At 41.4% G+C, this 15,405-nt stretch overlaps 2 protein-coding genes across 7 annotated transcripts in view; one reads left to right on the top strand and one right to left on the bottom strand.

The window, feature by feature from the left end:
• Window positions 1-7,728, top strand: part of kctd17 (potassium channel tetramerization domain containing 17) — a 21,968-nt gene extending 14,240 nt beyond the window's left edge. For all 3 annotated transcript variants that reach the window (XM_049562899.1, XM_049562898.1, XM_049562897.1), the window contains exons 5-7: window positions 291-416; window positions 947-1,082; window positions 3,308-7,728. In XM_049562899.1, coding sequence (XP_049418856.1) covers window positions 291-416; window positions 947-1,042 — 222 coding nt within the window. In that variant the 3' untranslated portion in view covers window positions 1,043-1,082; window positions 3,308-7,728. The remainder of the gene's footprint in view (window positions 1-290; window positions 417-946; window positions 1,083-3,307) is intronic.
• gucy2cb (guanylate cyclase 2Cb) overlaps window positions 6,867-15,405 on the bottom strand; it is a 24,957-nt gene continuing 16,418 nt past the window's right edge. For all 4 annotated transcript variants that reach the window (XM_049562892.1, XM_049562893.1, XM_049562894.1 and 1 more), the window contains 15 exons: window positions 15,330-15,389; window positions 15,163-15,234; window positions 14,927-15,031; window positions 14,676-14,762; window positions 14,162-14,294; window positions 13,922-14,059; window positions 13,733-13,809; window positions 13,550-13,641; window positions 13,264-13,422; window positions 12,978-13,170; window positions 11,275-11,449; window positions 11,012-11,110; window positions 10,696-10,790; window positions 10,446-10,522; window positions 6,867-9,771 (listed from right to left, as the gene is read on the bottom strand). In XM_049562892.1, coding sequence (XP_049418849.1) covers window positions 9,558-9,771; window positions 10,446-10,522; window positions 10,696-10,790; window positions 11,012-11,110; window positions 11,275-11,449; window positions 12,978-13,170; window positions 13,264-13,422; window positions 13,550-13,641; window positions 13,733-13,809; window positions 13,922-14,059; window positions 14,162-14,294; window positions 14,676-14,762; window positions 14,927-15,031; window positions 15,163-15,234; window positions 15,330-15,389 — 1,776 coding nt within the window. In that variant the 3' untranslated portion in view covers window positions 6,867-9,557. The remainder of the gene's footprint in view (window positions 9,772-10,445; window positions 10,523-10,695; window positions 10,791-11,011; window positions 11,111-11,274; window positions 11,450-12,977; window positions 13,171-13,263; window positions 13,423-13,549; window positions 13,642-13,732; window positions 13,810-13,921; window positions 14,060-14,161; window positions 14,295-14,675; window positions 14,763-14,926; window positions 15,032-15,162; window positions 15,235-15,329; window positions 15,390-15,405) is intronic.

Here is a 15,405-nt window from a genome sequence, read left to right as displayed (position 1 = left end):
CACCCACAGTTGCTTGTGCTTTTCCTACAAGTAAAAGATGCTTCCTGTCGAGTCCACTGCTAAGTGTGAAACAGCAGGCTGTCCGCTTTTTAGCCCCCCCTGCCATGCATGAGCACAAGAAGTCTTTCCTCGCTTCAGTCTGGGATCTCTCCGTTACTTTCTTTCTTTCTCTTGCTTTGTTTTCTCTCCTGTAATCTCTAATTCTTCCTGACACTCACTCTGTCTCTTTGTCTCTGTCCCTCTCTCCTCTGCGTATCCTTCTGTGCCCATGTCTGTGTGTCTTTTTCTAGATGGTGAACATCGGCTCATCATACAGCTATGGAACAGAGGACCAGGCTGAGTTTCTGTGTGTCGTGTCCAAGGAGCTTCACACTCCGGGATCTGGGCTGGCTACAGAGCAGAGCCACAAAACCAAGGTGAGTGTCCGTCCATAATTTTTTTTCCTCACCAACACACATATGTACGTGTAAAGACCCGCTGTAGGATCAAGCTGCAAGGCTGCGTGTCCATGTGTGGTCCTGTCCTTGTTTTGTATGTGTGTGTGTCTGTTTTGTTGTGGCGTGTGTGAAAAAGAAGGGGGGTATTGAAGCGAGTGTGCTTTGATCCTGCGCTCTCCACTGAAAGCTCCAAATGTCACTCGCCTCGAAATGTCATTCACAAACACATTCACTCCATCATTCACACAGCTCTCCCTCTCCTTCCTGCTGTTATCGACCTCTCGCTTTGTCTTCCTGTCTATCTGTTTCTGTACCAATCTATTCTCTCTCTCTCTTTCATATGGATATATAGATATATATCTGCCTGTCTCTGTATTTACCTCTAAGCTTCTCACTATCCACTCACTGACACACATCAGCGTGTTCATTTTTTTTGTCATTTTCTGTCTTGTTTTGTTTTTTTCCCCTTTCTTTTGTGTTTTCCCCTCCGTCCTTCATGCTGATTGAAGCCGGCGGAGATGCAGGAGGAGGAAGCCGCGAAGGATGAGGAGGAGGAGGAGGAGGGAGGGAGAGATACCACACCAAATGAGTGGCTTAGAGAATGAGGGAGTCATGTTTCATTGTTCCAAAGAGAGGCGGGAATGGGTGAGGAACTGTACGATAGATGTGCTAGTGGGTAGACCAAGTAGAATATAGTGTGTGTGTGCGTGTGTGTGCGTGTGTGTGCGCGCATGTGTGTGAGTATATATGTGTGTGATGTCTACAGAGATCTGGGGTGTTTCATGGCGCTGCATTGATTATGACCTCTAAGCTGTCTATCAGTAAACCCTGTGCTTACTGAAAACACTCTTAAATATTTCTAATAGACAAATGCAAACAGCTGTGAAAACAACTGTACACTGAAGTTTAAGGCTTTGATATTGCTTTTGTTTAACATTTGGATACGAGACTCAGGAGAAATGTTGTCTTCTGTGCCGATAAAATCACCATTAGGAGCTAGGGTGACCAGACATCCCAAAATCCAAGCAGCTGTCCCGACTCCCGAATCCTGCCCTAATTGTCCAGAAAATTACACTAGAGCAGAGTTAATGTTCAAAACATTAAAAACTGATCATGGTGGTTGAGTCGTCCTGCAGCTCCCACCGGCTGCACATTGGCTGCAGCAGTTCCTACATGAATTATGGGTGTTGTAGTTTTTAAATTGTGTACAGCAGTGGTGATGAAGTAGATGAAGAGAGCGCAAGCTGCAGCCGCGAGGACAGGGAAAGCACAGGCAGCCACGAGAAGGAGTCTTGTTCTAACTGTTCAAAACTGTTCTACAAACTTGTTCTACGAGCTGATACGCCTGTAACGAATGTACCAGGCGTCTTGTATTTTGTTCGCTTTTTTTTTTTTTTTTTTGAGTTTAAAGGACAAATGCACTTACATTGATCACTTCCATAAAATAAAACGAGAAATCGGGAAAGAAGAAAAGATTGAAAAAATTGTTAAAATTAACTTAGGGAACTGATCACAGATGTGTTGTCTGTGTGTTTTTACATCTATTGTTGCTTTAATTTGCAGCTATGCTTTTAATGAAGCTGACATGTCATGAGACTTATCAGCTGTTTCGGCTGTCAGTGTACTCCTGGATATTCCCATAACGGCATAAATAACGACTATTATCTTTTTGCTGCCACTGGGTGACCACAAAATTTCCCCGTCAATCACTTGGTAAAAAGGTGTTAACAGTATCATAGATCTCATTTTCAGAGAGATTTTAGTTCTTACATATTTGTAACTCCTTGATTTAGAGCATAAGAAATGTGAACCACACGTTCTTTAAGCCATCTAATTTTAAAACTGTTGAACAGAAATACAGCTAACATCTAATAACATTAATTAGTCATCAGTAGGGCCGAGGGATAATTCAATATCACTATGTAATAAAGGAAAATCTCATCATTATTGCAGTCAACACCCTCCAGTGCGGATACTGTGTACTGATGATGTCTGTCAGCAAACCAGGCTGACCTGAAACAACCACCATCATCTTTTCCTCCATTGTCCCTTTTCACTGCGGGCATCAGAGAAAAAAGACCCACATCTTTTAGAAAAAGATGCTACAGTAAAGCTTATTTTTTGCTAGGAGGAGAACATGTTTCAACAGTTTCAGACTCTCAGAGCATATCTCTACAACCGTTAGGATGTAGGATACAAAATGCTTCAAGGTCATTAAATACAAATTAAAATGTGTCCCGTGTTGATTTAAGATGTCGTAATCTAAAATGCCCATTTGTGATAAATTTTACTAATTGGCCACTGTCTGAAAATGTCACTCCCTGTCACTGTTTGTCACAATGACCCGCATCAGCTTGTGTAAGCGTCTGAACACGGACATGCTCAGTGTGGTCCAACAGTGACCTGACACAGCCCTACTAGATATTGATCGAACACTGTGTCTCTATGGGCTCTCATTACCAATGCTGTGACATGAAATATCCCTGACCTTTCAGTGCAGCATAAGTGTTAGATGTCCTTCTTCCCAGTCTGTGTACATACTGTATGTACAATCTCAACGTAGAGCCACACAGTCACACCCACCACATAACGGACACATATAAAGACATTTAACCATACAACAATAAAGTAAATGTTAAAGGGGCACACATTTTAAACATGTAATATGTGGTTAAGACATGGCTGTGGGTGTATTTGTTCATTTGTCCATTACACATGTCAGTAAAGTCATTTGCTCTCATTCTATCACCATTCTCATCATCATCATCACCATCATCACAAATCACAGCATAGATTGTATAAACTGTTTATGGATTAGATTGATATTGATCTACAAATCCTTATGTTTGTGTTCTTCTTTTCTTTCACAGCTTTTCCAGATCCATGGGTCCCGGATGTAGAAATGACAAGAAATTTAAGTTATTTTTTTCTAGGCTTATCACAACATGGTGCATGTGTGCGTCAATGGACACTCATCGAAACAGATTTGTAGCATTGTTATCAGTTCATTGACAAAATGCCAGTTAGGAAGATAACGACCAAAAAGAAGAAAAGAAAAAAAGATCTTAAATCTCACAGTCAGGCACAGCAATATGTTCAGAAATATTTTTCAGGCGAATTAATTTTATTAGTAGAGATGATAATGTGTCGGTGTGTGCAAATGTTACATTGCCAAGGGCAGTAGTGGAGCTTAGTAAATTATAACCAAAGATCCAGATTAAAGCTGGCCGAACCAAGGTGCTGAACCGAAATATGAGAGAGAATAGAAAATCTGCCTGAGGAAAAATTGACATTGTCTTGCTGTTGTTACCCAGTGAGGAGCTTTTACTGTGTCACTATGATCTGATGAATGACGGATGATGTGAAAGGATCAGACTTTAACTGTGTTACACGTATCCTAATGTTAATTCAAGGCAAATCCCGTAGTCTTCTCATTTATTTTGCATTTTGCAAAGGTTTTGACTGCAGACATTTCAGACAGGACCAACTTTACTTTACTTGTTAAATGAGGAGGTTATAATGATGGTAATTTAATTTAATGTTGCTGTCTGTGAAAACTAGGACGGCACCGAATGGATGTGGCTGTTCAATATGAATATTCATTCCTTTTTTCTATGTAGAGTTTGAGACTTTGAACAGGGTTTGGTAATACACGTAATACAGTAAACAAGCCAAGTGGGCCCTTCGAGCTAACGCAAGCTAACTATGCTAATGATATCAAACAAAAGCCAGAGACGATATTGTATTAAGTAGCCATGAGCTGTAAAGGCAGAAGATAGCGTTATCTCAAAGCCTGACCGGGCAAAGCCTCTCTTCCTCTGGGCAGCTGCCTCCGTCTTAGTCAAACTTACCTTGGCTCTTGGTCTGCAGCTGCCTGTAACAGAGAGCAGCGTGACAGCAAAAAGCTCTCACTCTGCAGCCACATCTGGGGACTGAATCGTCCCCAGAAATATACTGACCGACCAAAATAAAAAGACTGCCCGACTTGAGGAGATCTTAGTTGACTATAGGGTCACCGACACTGATGAGTCGAATCTTCAGGGACTCTCAGGGGGCAGCCGTAGTGAAAACACTGGTTTGATCTTGAACACTGACCTCGCAACCCCTGTAGTCGAGGCTGGAGCAGATCTTGGCAGTGTGCACTGCATACAAAGCAGATATGAGTCAGTGCGCCTTTGGTTCTGAGTTGCATCGGGTGCATTGACCCTGGTCTACCTGTGTGAACATGTTTTAACCCTGGTGTGATCTCATGGTATTAGATGTTAGCCATTTATGGGTTCTCTTTGCTGACAGATGGATCAGTGTAGCTGGAGACAGATGTATTATCCTACGCCATTATTTACTGGTCACCTTACAAAGGCTTCATCTCCTTACAGACAGGCTATCATTGTCCAACAGAGCAGCCAGCACACCGCACTGACAGAAACACACACTGCTCTACATTTTCTCTCTGCGCCAACATCCTTCCTTGAGCTGATGCACACCTGCATCACCTCGTGCCACTGCATGCTCAGCAGCAGCGTCGTCTCAGGCTGTCGCCCTGGCTGAGATCCAGAGCCAGCTTTGGCCCCAGCTGACAGAGAGATGTTGGTGTGAGTCAGAGAAGGCTGTAACTGAGAGGGGTAGAGGGCGGGAGGAGGGGGGGATCAAAATAAGGAGGAGAGACAGGAGAATGAGGTGTATCTCTGCCTTGCAGTAATGATAGTCACACTAGGTCCTCTATCATCTTTGTTTGTAAAATAATGAACAGCAGATCTGCCGCAGTGCAGGTGTATGATTGAAAAGGTTTTTAAGAAGCAGCAAGTTCAATCACACATGACTTTTAATGACCTCTGTTGGCAACTTGTAGGAACTGCACCACGGATCAAATTTGGAACCACCTCACAGGTCTGTGGCACAACCCATGACAGTCTGTATAGTGCTGTGTAATGACATGAATTAGCAAATGTACCTGCCATGAGGTCTTGACAGCACATTCACTGGTAAAAATCTGCAGCTGCAGTTGTTGAATGCTGGAAAGTAGCTTAAAAATAACAGGGTGTTCAGTTTTTATCAGCAGGTAATAAACTGTGTAAATACACATACAGCCTAGAATACATCTACAGTACCCCAGCGTCATGACGTAGCCTATTAGAAAACATTTAACCAAATAAAACACAGAAATACATTGTAGAACAAATGCTAATGGGAGCGGGGCAGGTCTCTTTTAAAGCATTTAGTGGAGGCATAAATAATTTAACTCATTGAGTTCATCTGCAGTGGTAGGAGCCAAAAAACAAAACAGTTAAGACATTACAATACAAAGGGGAGAAGAAGGTGAATGGGTAACTATGCTATGATATGGTGGTTGGCTACATATTCCAGTTCATATTCCTAATTTAAAGTGGAAACAGACAACTTTACAACCCCCACACCAGGTTTTAGACCATCTTTGAAAGCTTTAGCAATATGCGGTCGCTCATGTTTAGCCATTGTGGGATATTTATGCTGACAACATTTCCTTAAACGTGGGAAGTGAAGTTTTTAGCTGCAGTTACTCTAACACGGGTACACATAGCATTTGCTCCGGTTTATTTTTGTTTGCTGACCAGAAGAAAAAAGAAAACACTAAACCAAACCACTCATTAAAGCTGTTCTGTTCTTCACTAACCACTTTTTTGGCTCTGCCTGCAGAGGTTTACCTCACGCAGAGAGATTATTTCTGCCTCTAAAGATTTCTGCAGCCATATTGAGCATTGGCTGTCAGCAGCTTATGTCTGACCCCCCCTGCTGTTCAGCTCCTTTGTAACACTGACTGACCAGCAACATGCAGTCAGGACACACACTAACACACACGGCTGTTTTATACAGGCAATAAGCACTTAGAGTTACAACGTGAGACAATCGAGAATTAAGATCATGGTTGGCTACTTTTTTAATAACATTTTGATAATTAAATCTGAAAAAAAGGCTGCAAATACAATACTGAGTGTTTGTGTGTGCGTACATGAAATTAAATGTCTCATCCATCCAAAGTGTAAACAGATACCCTGGACCTTTAAGGTTCCTCGCAATACCTTAACGGCTGATTAGCAGAGTACAGTAAATGTTAGGATAGTGATGTTACATCATGCTTTTGATAATCATAACAGTGATATTAGCAGGAGGGAGAAGACTGTTTAATGTTTTGTCACTTCAGCTTTTTCTCGCAGCTCTTTTCACTCGAATCATTCGGTGCCTTGAGTTCAAGCAGCAAAACTGACATGATCATAGGTGTTTTACATTACATGCATTTTTTTAAAATGGTTGTTTTAATATTTTAGTCGACAAATGGGTAGTTTACAGTCTCACTGAGAGTCTAGGTTTGGTATTTGTGTACATTTCTTCTAGTGCATGTTTGATCTGAGAATTTTTATTTTTCATAAAGTAGAGATTGAGAGTACACGCAGCTGTGTGTGAGCTGAAGCTGGTTTCACGCAGCTCCTGTAGAAGGCTGTTTTGTATAAAATATCATGCCTTTTTATTTTTTTTTTGTACGTTCAGTTGTCTAATTTATTCTCAACATTTCTTTTTGAATGTTACATAGTAAAAAGAATCTGGGTTTTGATATTTTTAGGTGGGGAGGGGGTGTTAACGTCATCTTAGGGTGACTTTTGCTTTTTTCTACTTGACTTGCTTTTATTTTTGACTAACCTGATGATCTTCAACAGTATATAGAAATATATTCATCAGGTTTACTGAATATGTTAGTTAAGTTCACATAAATGCTGTTCAAAAGACATTTCCCAGATGATAGTCTTTTTTTCCTCCAATGAAAAGGAGTTACCAGTCGATCCGTTTTATAAGCCTCCACTTGCATGTCCAGTCACCTTGTTTGGTTTGCTGGATCCACACTTCAGTTTCTTATTTGTACACTACGTGTTGAATTGTTTCTGCTGTACAGTAGAGTGTGTTTTCACATAGTGTTAGATGTGTAAAAGTCTACTTGGCAGTACTTTTCATTATTCCGTGCAAAAAACAAACATCTGTCAGGCAGCTGTGGATAGAAAAACATTTTAATCTGATGCTGGAGTTTTTTTTTTTCTTCTGCTGTCCATACTGGGTGTCTGTATACGTCAAATAATGTGACACATGCATTGTAACGCCTCAGATGAACCTGTACAGGCTTCGAGAAACGCTGTTTTCATTTCTGTATTTCACCTGAACAATATACAGCATTTTCAACAGATGTGACAGAAAGTGATTTTTTTATTTAATGTAAATGAATATCACCATTCTCAACAAAATAAAATCTTTGTCCTTTGGTTTAAAATACAGATTTGAATTTATTTTTTTCCCGTCAAGGCAGATGTTACAACCGTGACACGCTCATTATGAGTCCACATGTCAGTATACCCTGGTATTTAGTTTGAAAATGACGAAATAACAAAGCTGGTTATAAAGTACAGCCATGACAGCAATTATCTCCTAAACCATTGCTTTCCAACATTCAGCGTCATAGTTGCGTTTGGACATGTCATCAAGCTAGTTTGCTGTCTCTGTGACGTAGCTGTCCGTTAGTTATTCCCTACATGAAACAGCACTTCCAAAATAAAAGCTCTGTGCTAAAAAATTCACAGTACTTCAAAATCAAGTGTGTTTTTTACAATCTTGTCACTTGAGGTCCATTCAGAATGGACCCACGACCCACTTTTGGACTGTGACCCAACAGTTGGGAACCACTGTCCTTAACCACCTCACATCAATCTGTGGTTGCCAGCACTCGATGCAGCTGCGGTCAAAGCAGTTGTCATTTGGGTAAAAAAAATATATGAATAGAAAATAACCAGTACAAGAATAATGGCATTGCTCCATTTCAACATATTAGAAATTTTACACAAACAAAATGAACTTAAAAACACTTTCAATTAAAACATCACTCAGTAAAATGTCAGGACATTTTTAAGAATGAACAATATGGCAGATAAAAGTCAAATTCTTTTGTCTCATTGGCTGATCCTGCTTAAAGCATACATTGATTATTTCTGTTGTGATTTTCAGCTGTAACTAACGTTTAAAGATATATATAGTTAAACACTGTGATCAGACCTATCTGACACTTCTGCTGTGCCTATTTTATGAACTAAGTAAATTGCTATCATCTTTGACAAATCAAATTTACCAGCACAGAAGCGAAACAATGTAGCAACCTAAAAAAAATCAATATCAGTTTAAGTGAATATTATATTTTGAATATTTTTCACAGCTTTACCTTACACACTACAAATCCAGACAGCGGTAGACTGGCAACTCCCGTGTTCTGTGAAGTAAAATGGCTATTGTTTGTCAGTGGAGTTTGGTGGCTCTGATATAACCACTTCAGTCTCCCATGGGAAAGGGTTGTCTGGTGGGGAAGTAAAGCCGCAAAAACATTTAAACACAGCAAACACTTTAACTCATACTGATTGTTTTTAGGGTTAGGCTTTTTTTTTAGGTGGCCTAAGACTATCCAGTTGAGGCAGCGTCTGCTCAGCACTGTATTATTTTAATGTATGTGAAACAAGGAAGTTACTGTAAACAAATGTGATTCAGTCTATAGATTTATACCAGATCTAATAGGTTACTAGGTCACAAATTGACACTTTCATTGCAATTATGTTGAGGTGCTTCACACCTGACACAATAAAGCTACATCTATAGCTTTGCTTTTTTTTTAGTTTTTATGCTCCTGTTAATTCCTTCATATCGCCCTGCTTAACAGCAGTGATGCACAAACCAGTTTCCTCCAGAATGACGGACATATTAAGCACTGGGAATTAATAACTGCAATATCTTTTAGCTGCATATGACCCATGTTTACACTAAACAGCAAATGAATTACATATTTAAATGAATTAATGAACCTCACAAGAAAATGCAGGAGACATGTTGATATATACAAGAACATTTTTAAGTTGTAGTCTAGACATTGATGCTGATCATAGCCTCAGTTTAGCCTTAACAAAATGGAACTGACCAACTAGTCTTTACATCTCTGCTTGTTATACTGTTGTAATGCATATACTTCCCTTCTTGTCTTCTGGTTATCCTCCCTCCCTTACTGCATAGTGTAATCACATACATACAGATTGTGTCAGCGATGTATTCAACAGTAGGCACGTACTAGAGGAATGTACTGAGGGTGTTATCCACAGTGGCCAGATGCAGGTACTCAAGCTGGTCACTCTCAGACTCCACCCCTGATTCCTGCTCCTTGTCATCCTCCCTGCTCTGACTCAAGAGTGGCTTCTTCCTCCGCACAGAGCCTTGAGAGCGCCGCTCCAGACACTCCACGATCATGTGGGCGAGGTCCTGTTGGAGCCGCTGGAAGTTCTCCCTGGAAAAGCAGGAACCAGTACATGAAGAGAACAAAGGTTACAGTCCAGTCTGCAGTAGAATATCGTGTCATGTCTTTGTGTCAAATTTTAAATCTAACTGTACAAATGCAGGTGAAGTCAGAACAAACAAGACACAAACATCTGTTAAGTATCTACAGTATGGAAGATTGTATGGAAGACTTTTAATGGGATAAATCCATACTATAACAGATAAAATATAACATGTAAATCACTTAATCAGTGAACTTAAGGGGTGCTGGAGCATGAATTTTGTAACCTTTGGACAGAGCCAGGCTAGCTGTTTCCCCCTGCTTCCAGTCTTTATGCTAAGCTAGGCTAACTAGCCGCTAGCTGTAGCTTCATATTTATTGTACAGACATGAGAGTGGTCTCAATCTTCTCATCTAAGTCTTGGCAAGAACTCAAATAACTATATTTCCCGTATTTTACTGACTGCGGTTTTGCAAAATGGTCATGTCTGATGCCTATTTTAAGAAATCCAAATACTGAGGGGGTGTGTACATCTATATATTCCAAAAAAGAGAAAAACAAAAAGCAATTGCAAACTGCTCACCTCATAATTAGACTCACAAAAGCAGCTCAGAAAGCTGCATAAGTTTAGAAGTAAAAGTATTAAAGAGATGTATTTGAGAGCAGGTGGAGGGTTTGCTTACGTTGTGGGTGGAGTTGGGAGGTCATAGTCTTCGCCCTTCTCACCCGTTAACCAGTAGGTTGTCTCTGTGCCTTTACCCTTAGAAAACACACACATTTACAACATTGTGCTTCAGTGTGTGGCAGTGAAGTCTGCAGACATCCAAGCTTCAGTCAGGGCTTTTTGCACAATTGAATGTTTCTGGATTCATTTAAAAAATTGATCATTTGTCTGACATTGTTAGTAAATTTAATGAAGAGGCCCATCTTTACCTTCAGATATGTTTCTCCTCTGAGCTCATACTCAAACTTGCAGTCTGTCCTCTGCAGGATATTTATAGTAGGCTGACTGACGTGGATCCGCAGGGCTAAAGGATATTAACAGATAAAACAACAGGCATCTGTTTTTTTACCAAACCCTGGCTGTGGTTTATTTCTCTCATCAGATTGATTGGTAGGTTCTGTAAATGCACAGGAGTAATGAGCTGTACATTGCTATTATAACATAGGTGGACAGTCTTGGTTGGCAGCAGGAACATCAGTGTAACTCATGTGCTCATGGTATGGATGTTTTTATTTCTCTACTCACGGTGTCCTGTAGACTCCATACGAGATGCAGTGTTGACTGTGTCTCCAAATAAACAATATCTGGGCATCTTTATCCCCACGACACCTGCTGCACACAGACCTGCACACACACATATTCAGTCTTCCATCATTACAGCCGTGGCCTCACACTGCATTTAAAGATCAAGTCGTCTTAGCTCTTAAGTTTAATTTATAAATAATGTGTATGTTTTGACTGGGAGATTGAGAAATATTAAGCACAGCCCAGAGTTTGGTGCTGTCTACCTGAGTGAACACCGATGCGTATCCACACAGGGATACCAGGCAGGTGTCTGAGCTGGAAGGTACCCATGAACGCCAAGATGTCCAGCGCCATGCGGCAGATGTCCACTGCGTGCCTGTTCCCATTTCTGTTCGGAAGCCCAGAGGCCACCATGTAGGCGTCACCAATCGTCTCCACCTGATGGAGCAAATGGGGATGTCTGTCCATCATTAGTGAATTTCACCCTTGTTAAAGGGTAACTTCATTTTTTTCAACCTGGACCTATTTTATTATGTTCTTGTGTCTAAATGAGTAATGGGAACAACAGTTTTCAAAAGTAGTTCAGAAATGAGCAAGAACACTGCAGCCAGCAGCTGAGAATCAGGCTGCAATGTAAGCACTTGGGGCATTTGTGCACCTTCAATGTACGTCCACTAAAGGTGCTTGTTTTTGCCACTGAATGGCTCAGATTGTTATCATAAGTGTCTGACAGCATCACAGAAGGGCTCCTGCAGAGATAAGACCTTTTTGGTCATGGGTAACCAAAAACAGACCCAAAATCTGCATCTCCAAACCCATCAGATTCCATTTAAATAAACAGTCTTGTTACCGCGTGCAGAGCCAGCATATTATCACATCTAACTGGGTGAATTAAGGGTTTATTTCAACCAAACCAGAGCTGGTAATTGTTGGAACAATTGAAAAAAAAACAAAAAAAACCCAAGGCTGTTATCTTGAGTTTTACTTTGTTTATGTGGACTTTGAATGAAGCGTGTTTTACAAAGATAAAATTACTATTTATTCAAATGTTGTGTTGTGAGTTTGACAATAGAGATTTTGGGGCAAAAAGGATCTTACTCTTTAACAAAAAGTCTTATCGCTGTAAGAATCCTTTCCATAATGCTGTCAGACATTTAGAATAACAATCTGAGCCTGTCAGTGGCAAAAACAAGCACTTTTAGTGGTAAATCAATGATGTACAAATGCCCTAAGTGGTTACACTGCAGACTGTGTTCGCCACTGTCAGCTGCACTCACTATTCAATACTGGACCAATTTTAAAAAATTGATGTTCCTGTTAGGATGCATTCACACTTGCCCTATTTGGTCTGCTTTAAACGAACCCTGGTCCACTTCTACACGGATAGTTCGTTTGGAGTGGTGTGAACGGACATTCGGACACTGGTGCGGACCAAACGAGTGAACCCTGGTCCACTTGAAAACTGGGGGTCTCGGTTCACTTGCAAGTGAACCCTGGTGCGGTTCGCTTAAAGTGGGAAATGCAAACGGACTATCCAGTGAACCAAAGAGAAGAAGTGAACCAAAGAGAGGAAGAGACGTAGAGCGCAACGCATTTTGGTGTTTGGTGTTTTTGTGGTGACCAAGCCGGCTGAGGGGGATGGATTTCCGTTTTCGGCCCTGGCCAATCGATGAGCCAGGTTTTCATCTTCCTCATGCTTTCTTTCTTCCTGGTGAGTGGTCGTTTCGGGCAATACCGCCCCCAAATGAGCAGCTGTTGTAACTGTGTTACGTTGTCCAGGCGTTTGGTCCACTTTAAAAAGTGCACTGTGAAAGTGAACCGAACCAAATGAAGATGTAAAATTTTTCGGCATTCCCCGCCCAATCAAACCAAGTGCCCCGGACTATCCTGGTGTGAATGCACCCTTAGACAAAAAACATAGGAAAATATGGTCCAGGTTAAAAATGTCCAGAGTTACCCTTTATACCTTGTATACATCGTGGTGGTCAACAATGCCATCGAAGCCTTTGTAGATGTCGTTGAGCATGTCCACAACTTCCATCGGTGTGCTGTACTGGCAAAGAGTGGTGAAACCAACGATGTCGCTGAAGTATATTGTCACTTCTTCGTACAGCTCTGGCTCCACCACACCAGTCTCCTTCAGGCTTTTCACAACTGGGCTACACAGAGAGAAACAAAGACAAATGAAACAGAATGTCCCTCCAGTTAAATTAGCCAAACCAGTTGCTTTTTAAAATGTATCCCGAGCAGACCGGGGAAGCAGCATGAAGTTGAGGCAGTCTGCTCTGTCCCTCTCAGCTTTGTAGAGGACTGTTCTCTCCTCCACCAGGTGCTCTAGGTTTCTGGAATACATCTGTAGCCGTCTGATCATGTTGTCCATGTAGCTCTCATTGTCCTGGTTATGAATTTTACTGAAGGACAAGGGAAAGGAAGAAAAGGAAGCAAGAAAACACAAACCTTAACTGAAACCAACTACAAATATGTCATCAGCTTCCCAGAGCACGGAGAGGAACCTCTGAAAGAAAACACAGTGACTACCTGATGATTTTCCCCAGACAGTTTTCTATCTTCTTGAAGTCAGGTCTTTTTTCTGGATCCTCATCCCAACAGTGTTTTATCAACATGTACACCTACGAGACGGAGGACACAAAGCTTTAAAGACACTTCAAACACACAAAGCCCAACTGCAGATAAAGAGGGGCACAGCTGGGATTGACTCACCTCTAATTCTTTCTCTGAAGCCGTCTCAAAGTTAAGATCAGGTCTGAAGTAGGACATGATGACCTTGGCAAGCTTTTCTGTTAGGAAACACAGACATTCAGTCTCCACAAAGTTGCTTACAATAGTGTTGAGTGGGTGGGAGGGTGAGCGTAGGGGCTTAATTTTGGACAGTGGATGTGTGAGTCCCACCTGCTCGGTTGTGGTAGGTCTCAGTATAGAAGGTGTTCTTTCTGAGAACAATCTCGTGAGCGATGATGGCAAAGCTGTAAACGTCTCCTTTCTGAGAGGTGCCCTGTTTCCTCAGGTGCTCCGGAGCTGTCCACAAGTCTGTCAGGAGGACAAGGAGAAAGAGGTGTAAGAAAGTGATGAAAGTGAAGGAATGAGCATAAACTCAGTGAGGGATTAGGAACACTGCGGCTGTTGCTTCACCTCTGCCGGGGCTAAGAAAACTGTTGCAGCCAAAGTCTGTGATCTTCACCACCATGCGATTGTCCATCACACAATTGGTAGACTTGAGGCGACCATGCACCTGGATTTGGCTGGAGTGGAGATAGGACATGCCCTACACAGAGGATTTAAACACCAGACGTTTTAGATTAAAGAGGCAGCAAGTCATCTGTGATCTTTACTGACATCTACTGGCTGCCAGGGGAAACTGCAGCCGCAATTCCTCCTAGTGTATGTGTGCAGCATTCAAGTTTAGGCCCGGATTAATGCCAAAATACACATAGTGGAAACACAAAAGTGAGCAAATTCTAGTATAGGAAGTAAAACAAGTAATAACTCCTCACATTACAATTAAAAAAATGTTATTAGTCAGGTGTTTAATACTAAAAATCAAATGTAATTTGACTTTTATTTGTTGTTTTGTAATTTATTACAAAAGAACATATGATCCCTGATACTATCATTGAGTACGTCTGGCCCAGAGTCTCTGTCTTACCTTGGCAATGTCGTACATGACAGAAATCTTGAACTCCCAGTCCATGAAGGTCTCCTCTGGGTACGAAACCTTATCGTTCAGCACATACTGGAAGAAAGGGACATAAAATCTGGTGAATATTTTGTCGCTTGTTCTGTACTAAGTTACTGATATTATTGACTTGTCAATCAAAGTGATAATGTGACATGTGCAAACTGAACTTCTGGATGGACTTGACCTGCACATGAGTGACACGAGCATGCCATACTTACCCTGAGTGACCCCCTCTCGCCGTACTCAAACACTCCGAACACACCCTCATCGAACTTCACGGTGCCATAAAACTTGGTGAGGTTGTAATAGTCGATTTGCAAGAGCTGCAGAGAAAAGAAGAAACAGTAGCTCTTTGACTTGCACAATGGCTAGCTTTGAAAAAATTTAACACAAAGGACAGGCACACACGGGTCATCAGATCAGTAAAACCCTGACATCACACAAACCACCATACCGCATTAAGTTCTATCATCTGGTCCTCCTTAAAGTTCCCATCTGAGTGCTCCAGCTCCTTCAGGATCACAATCTGAAAACATCGCAGCACCAGTCAGCAAATCTAAATGTTCAGTGCTGTGCAAAAGTATGTCGATTCATTTGAAGCCACTGTTTGTGTCCAGCTACCTTCTTATCGTAGTGCGCACGGCGGATCTGGAATTTTTTGTTTTTCCTCACCTCTTCAATCTGATGGGGCAGATGG

The sequence above is a fragment of the Epinephelus fuscoguttatus genome, linkage group LG20 (assembly GCF_011397635.1).
Source record: "Epinephelus fuscoguttatus linkage group LG20, E.fuscoguttatus.final_Chr_v1".
Taxonomy (NCBI): domain Eukaryota; kingdom Metazoa; phylum Chordata; class Actinopteri; order Perciformes; family Serranidae; genus Epinephelus; species Epinephelus fuscoguttatus.
The sequence above is the reverse complement of the archived record's forward strand: the minus strand, read 5'-3'. Positions and strand labels throughout refer to the sequence as shown.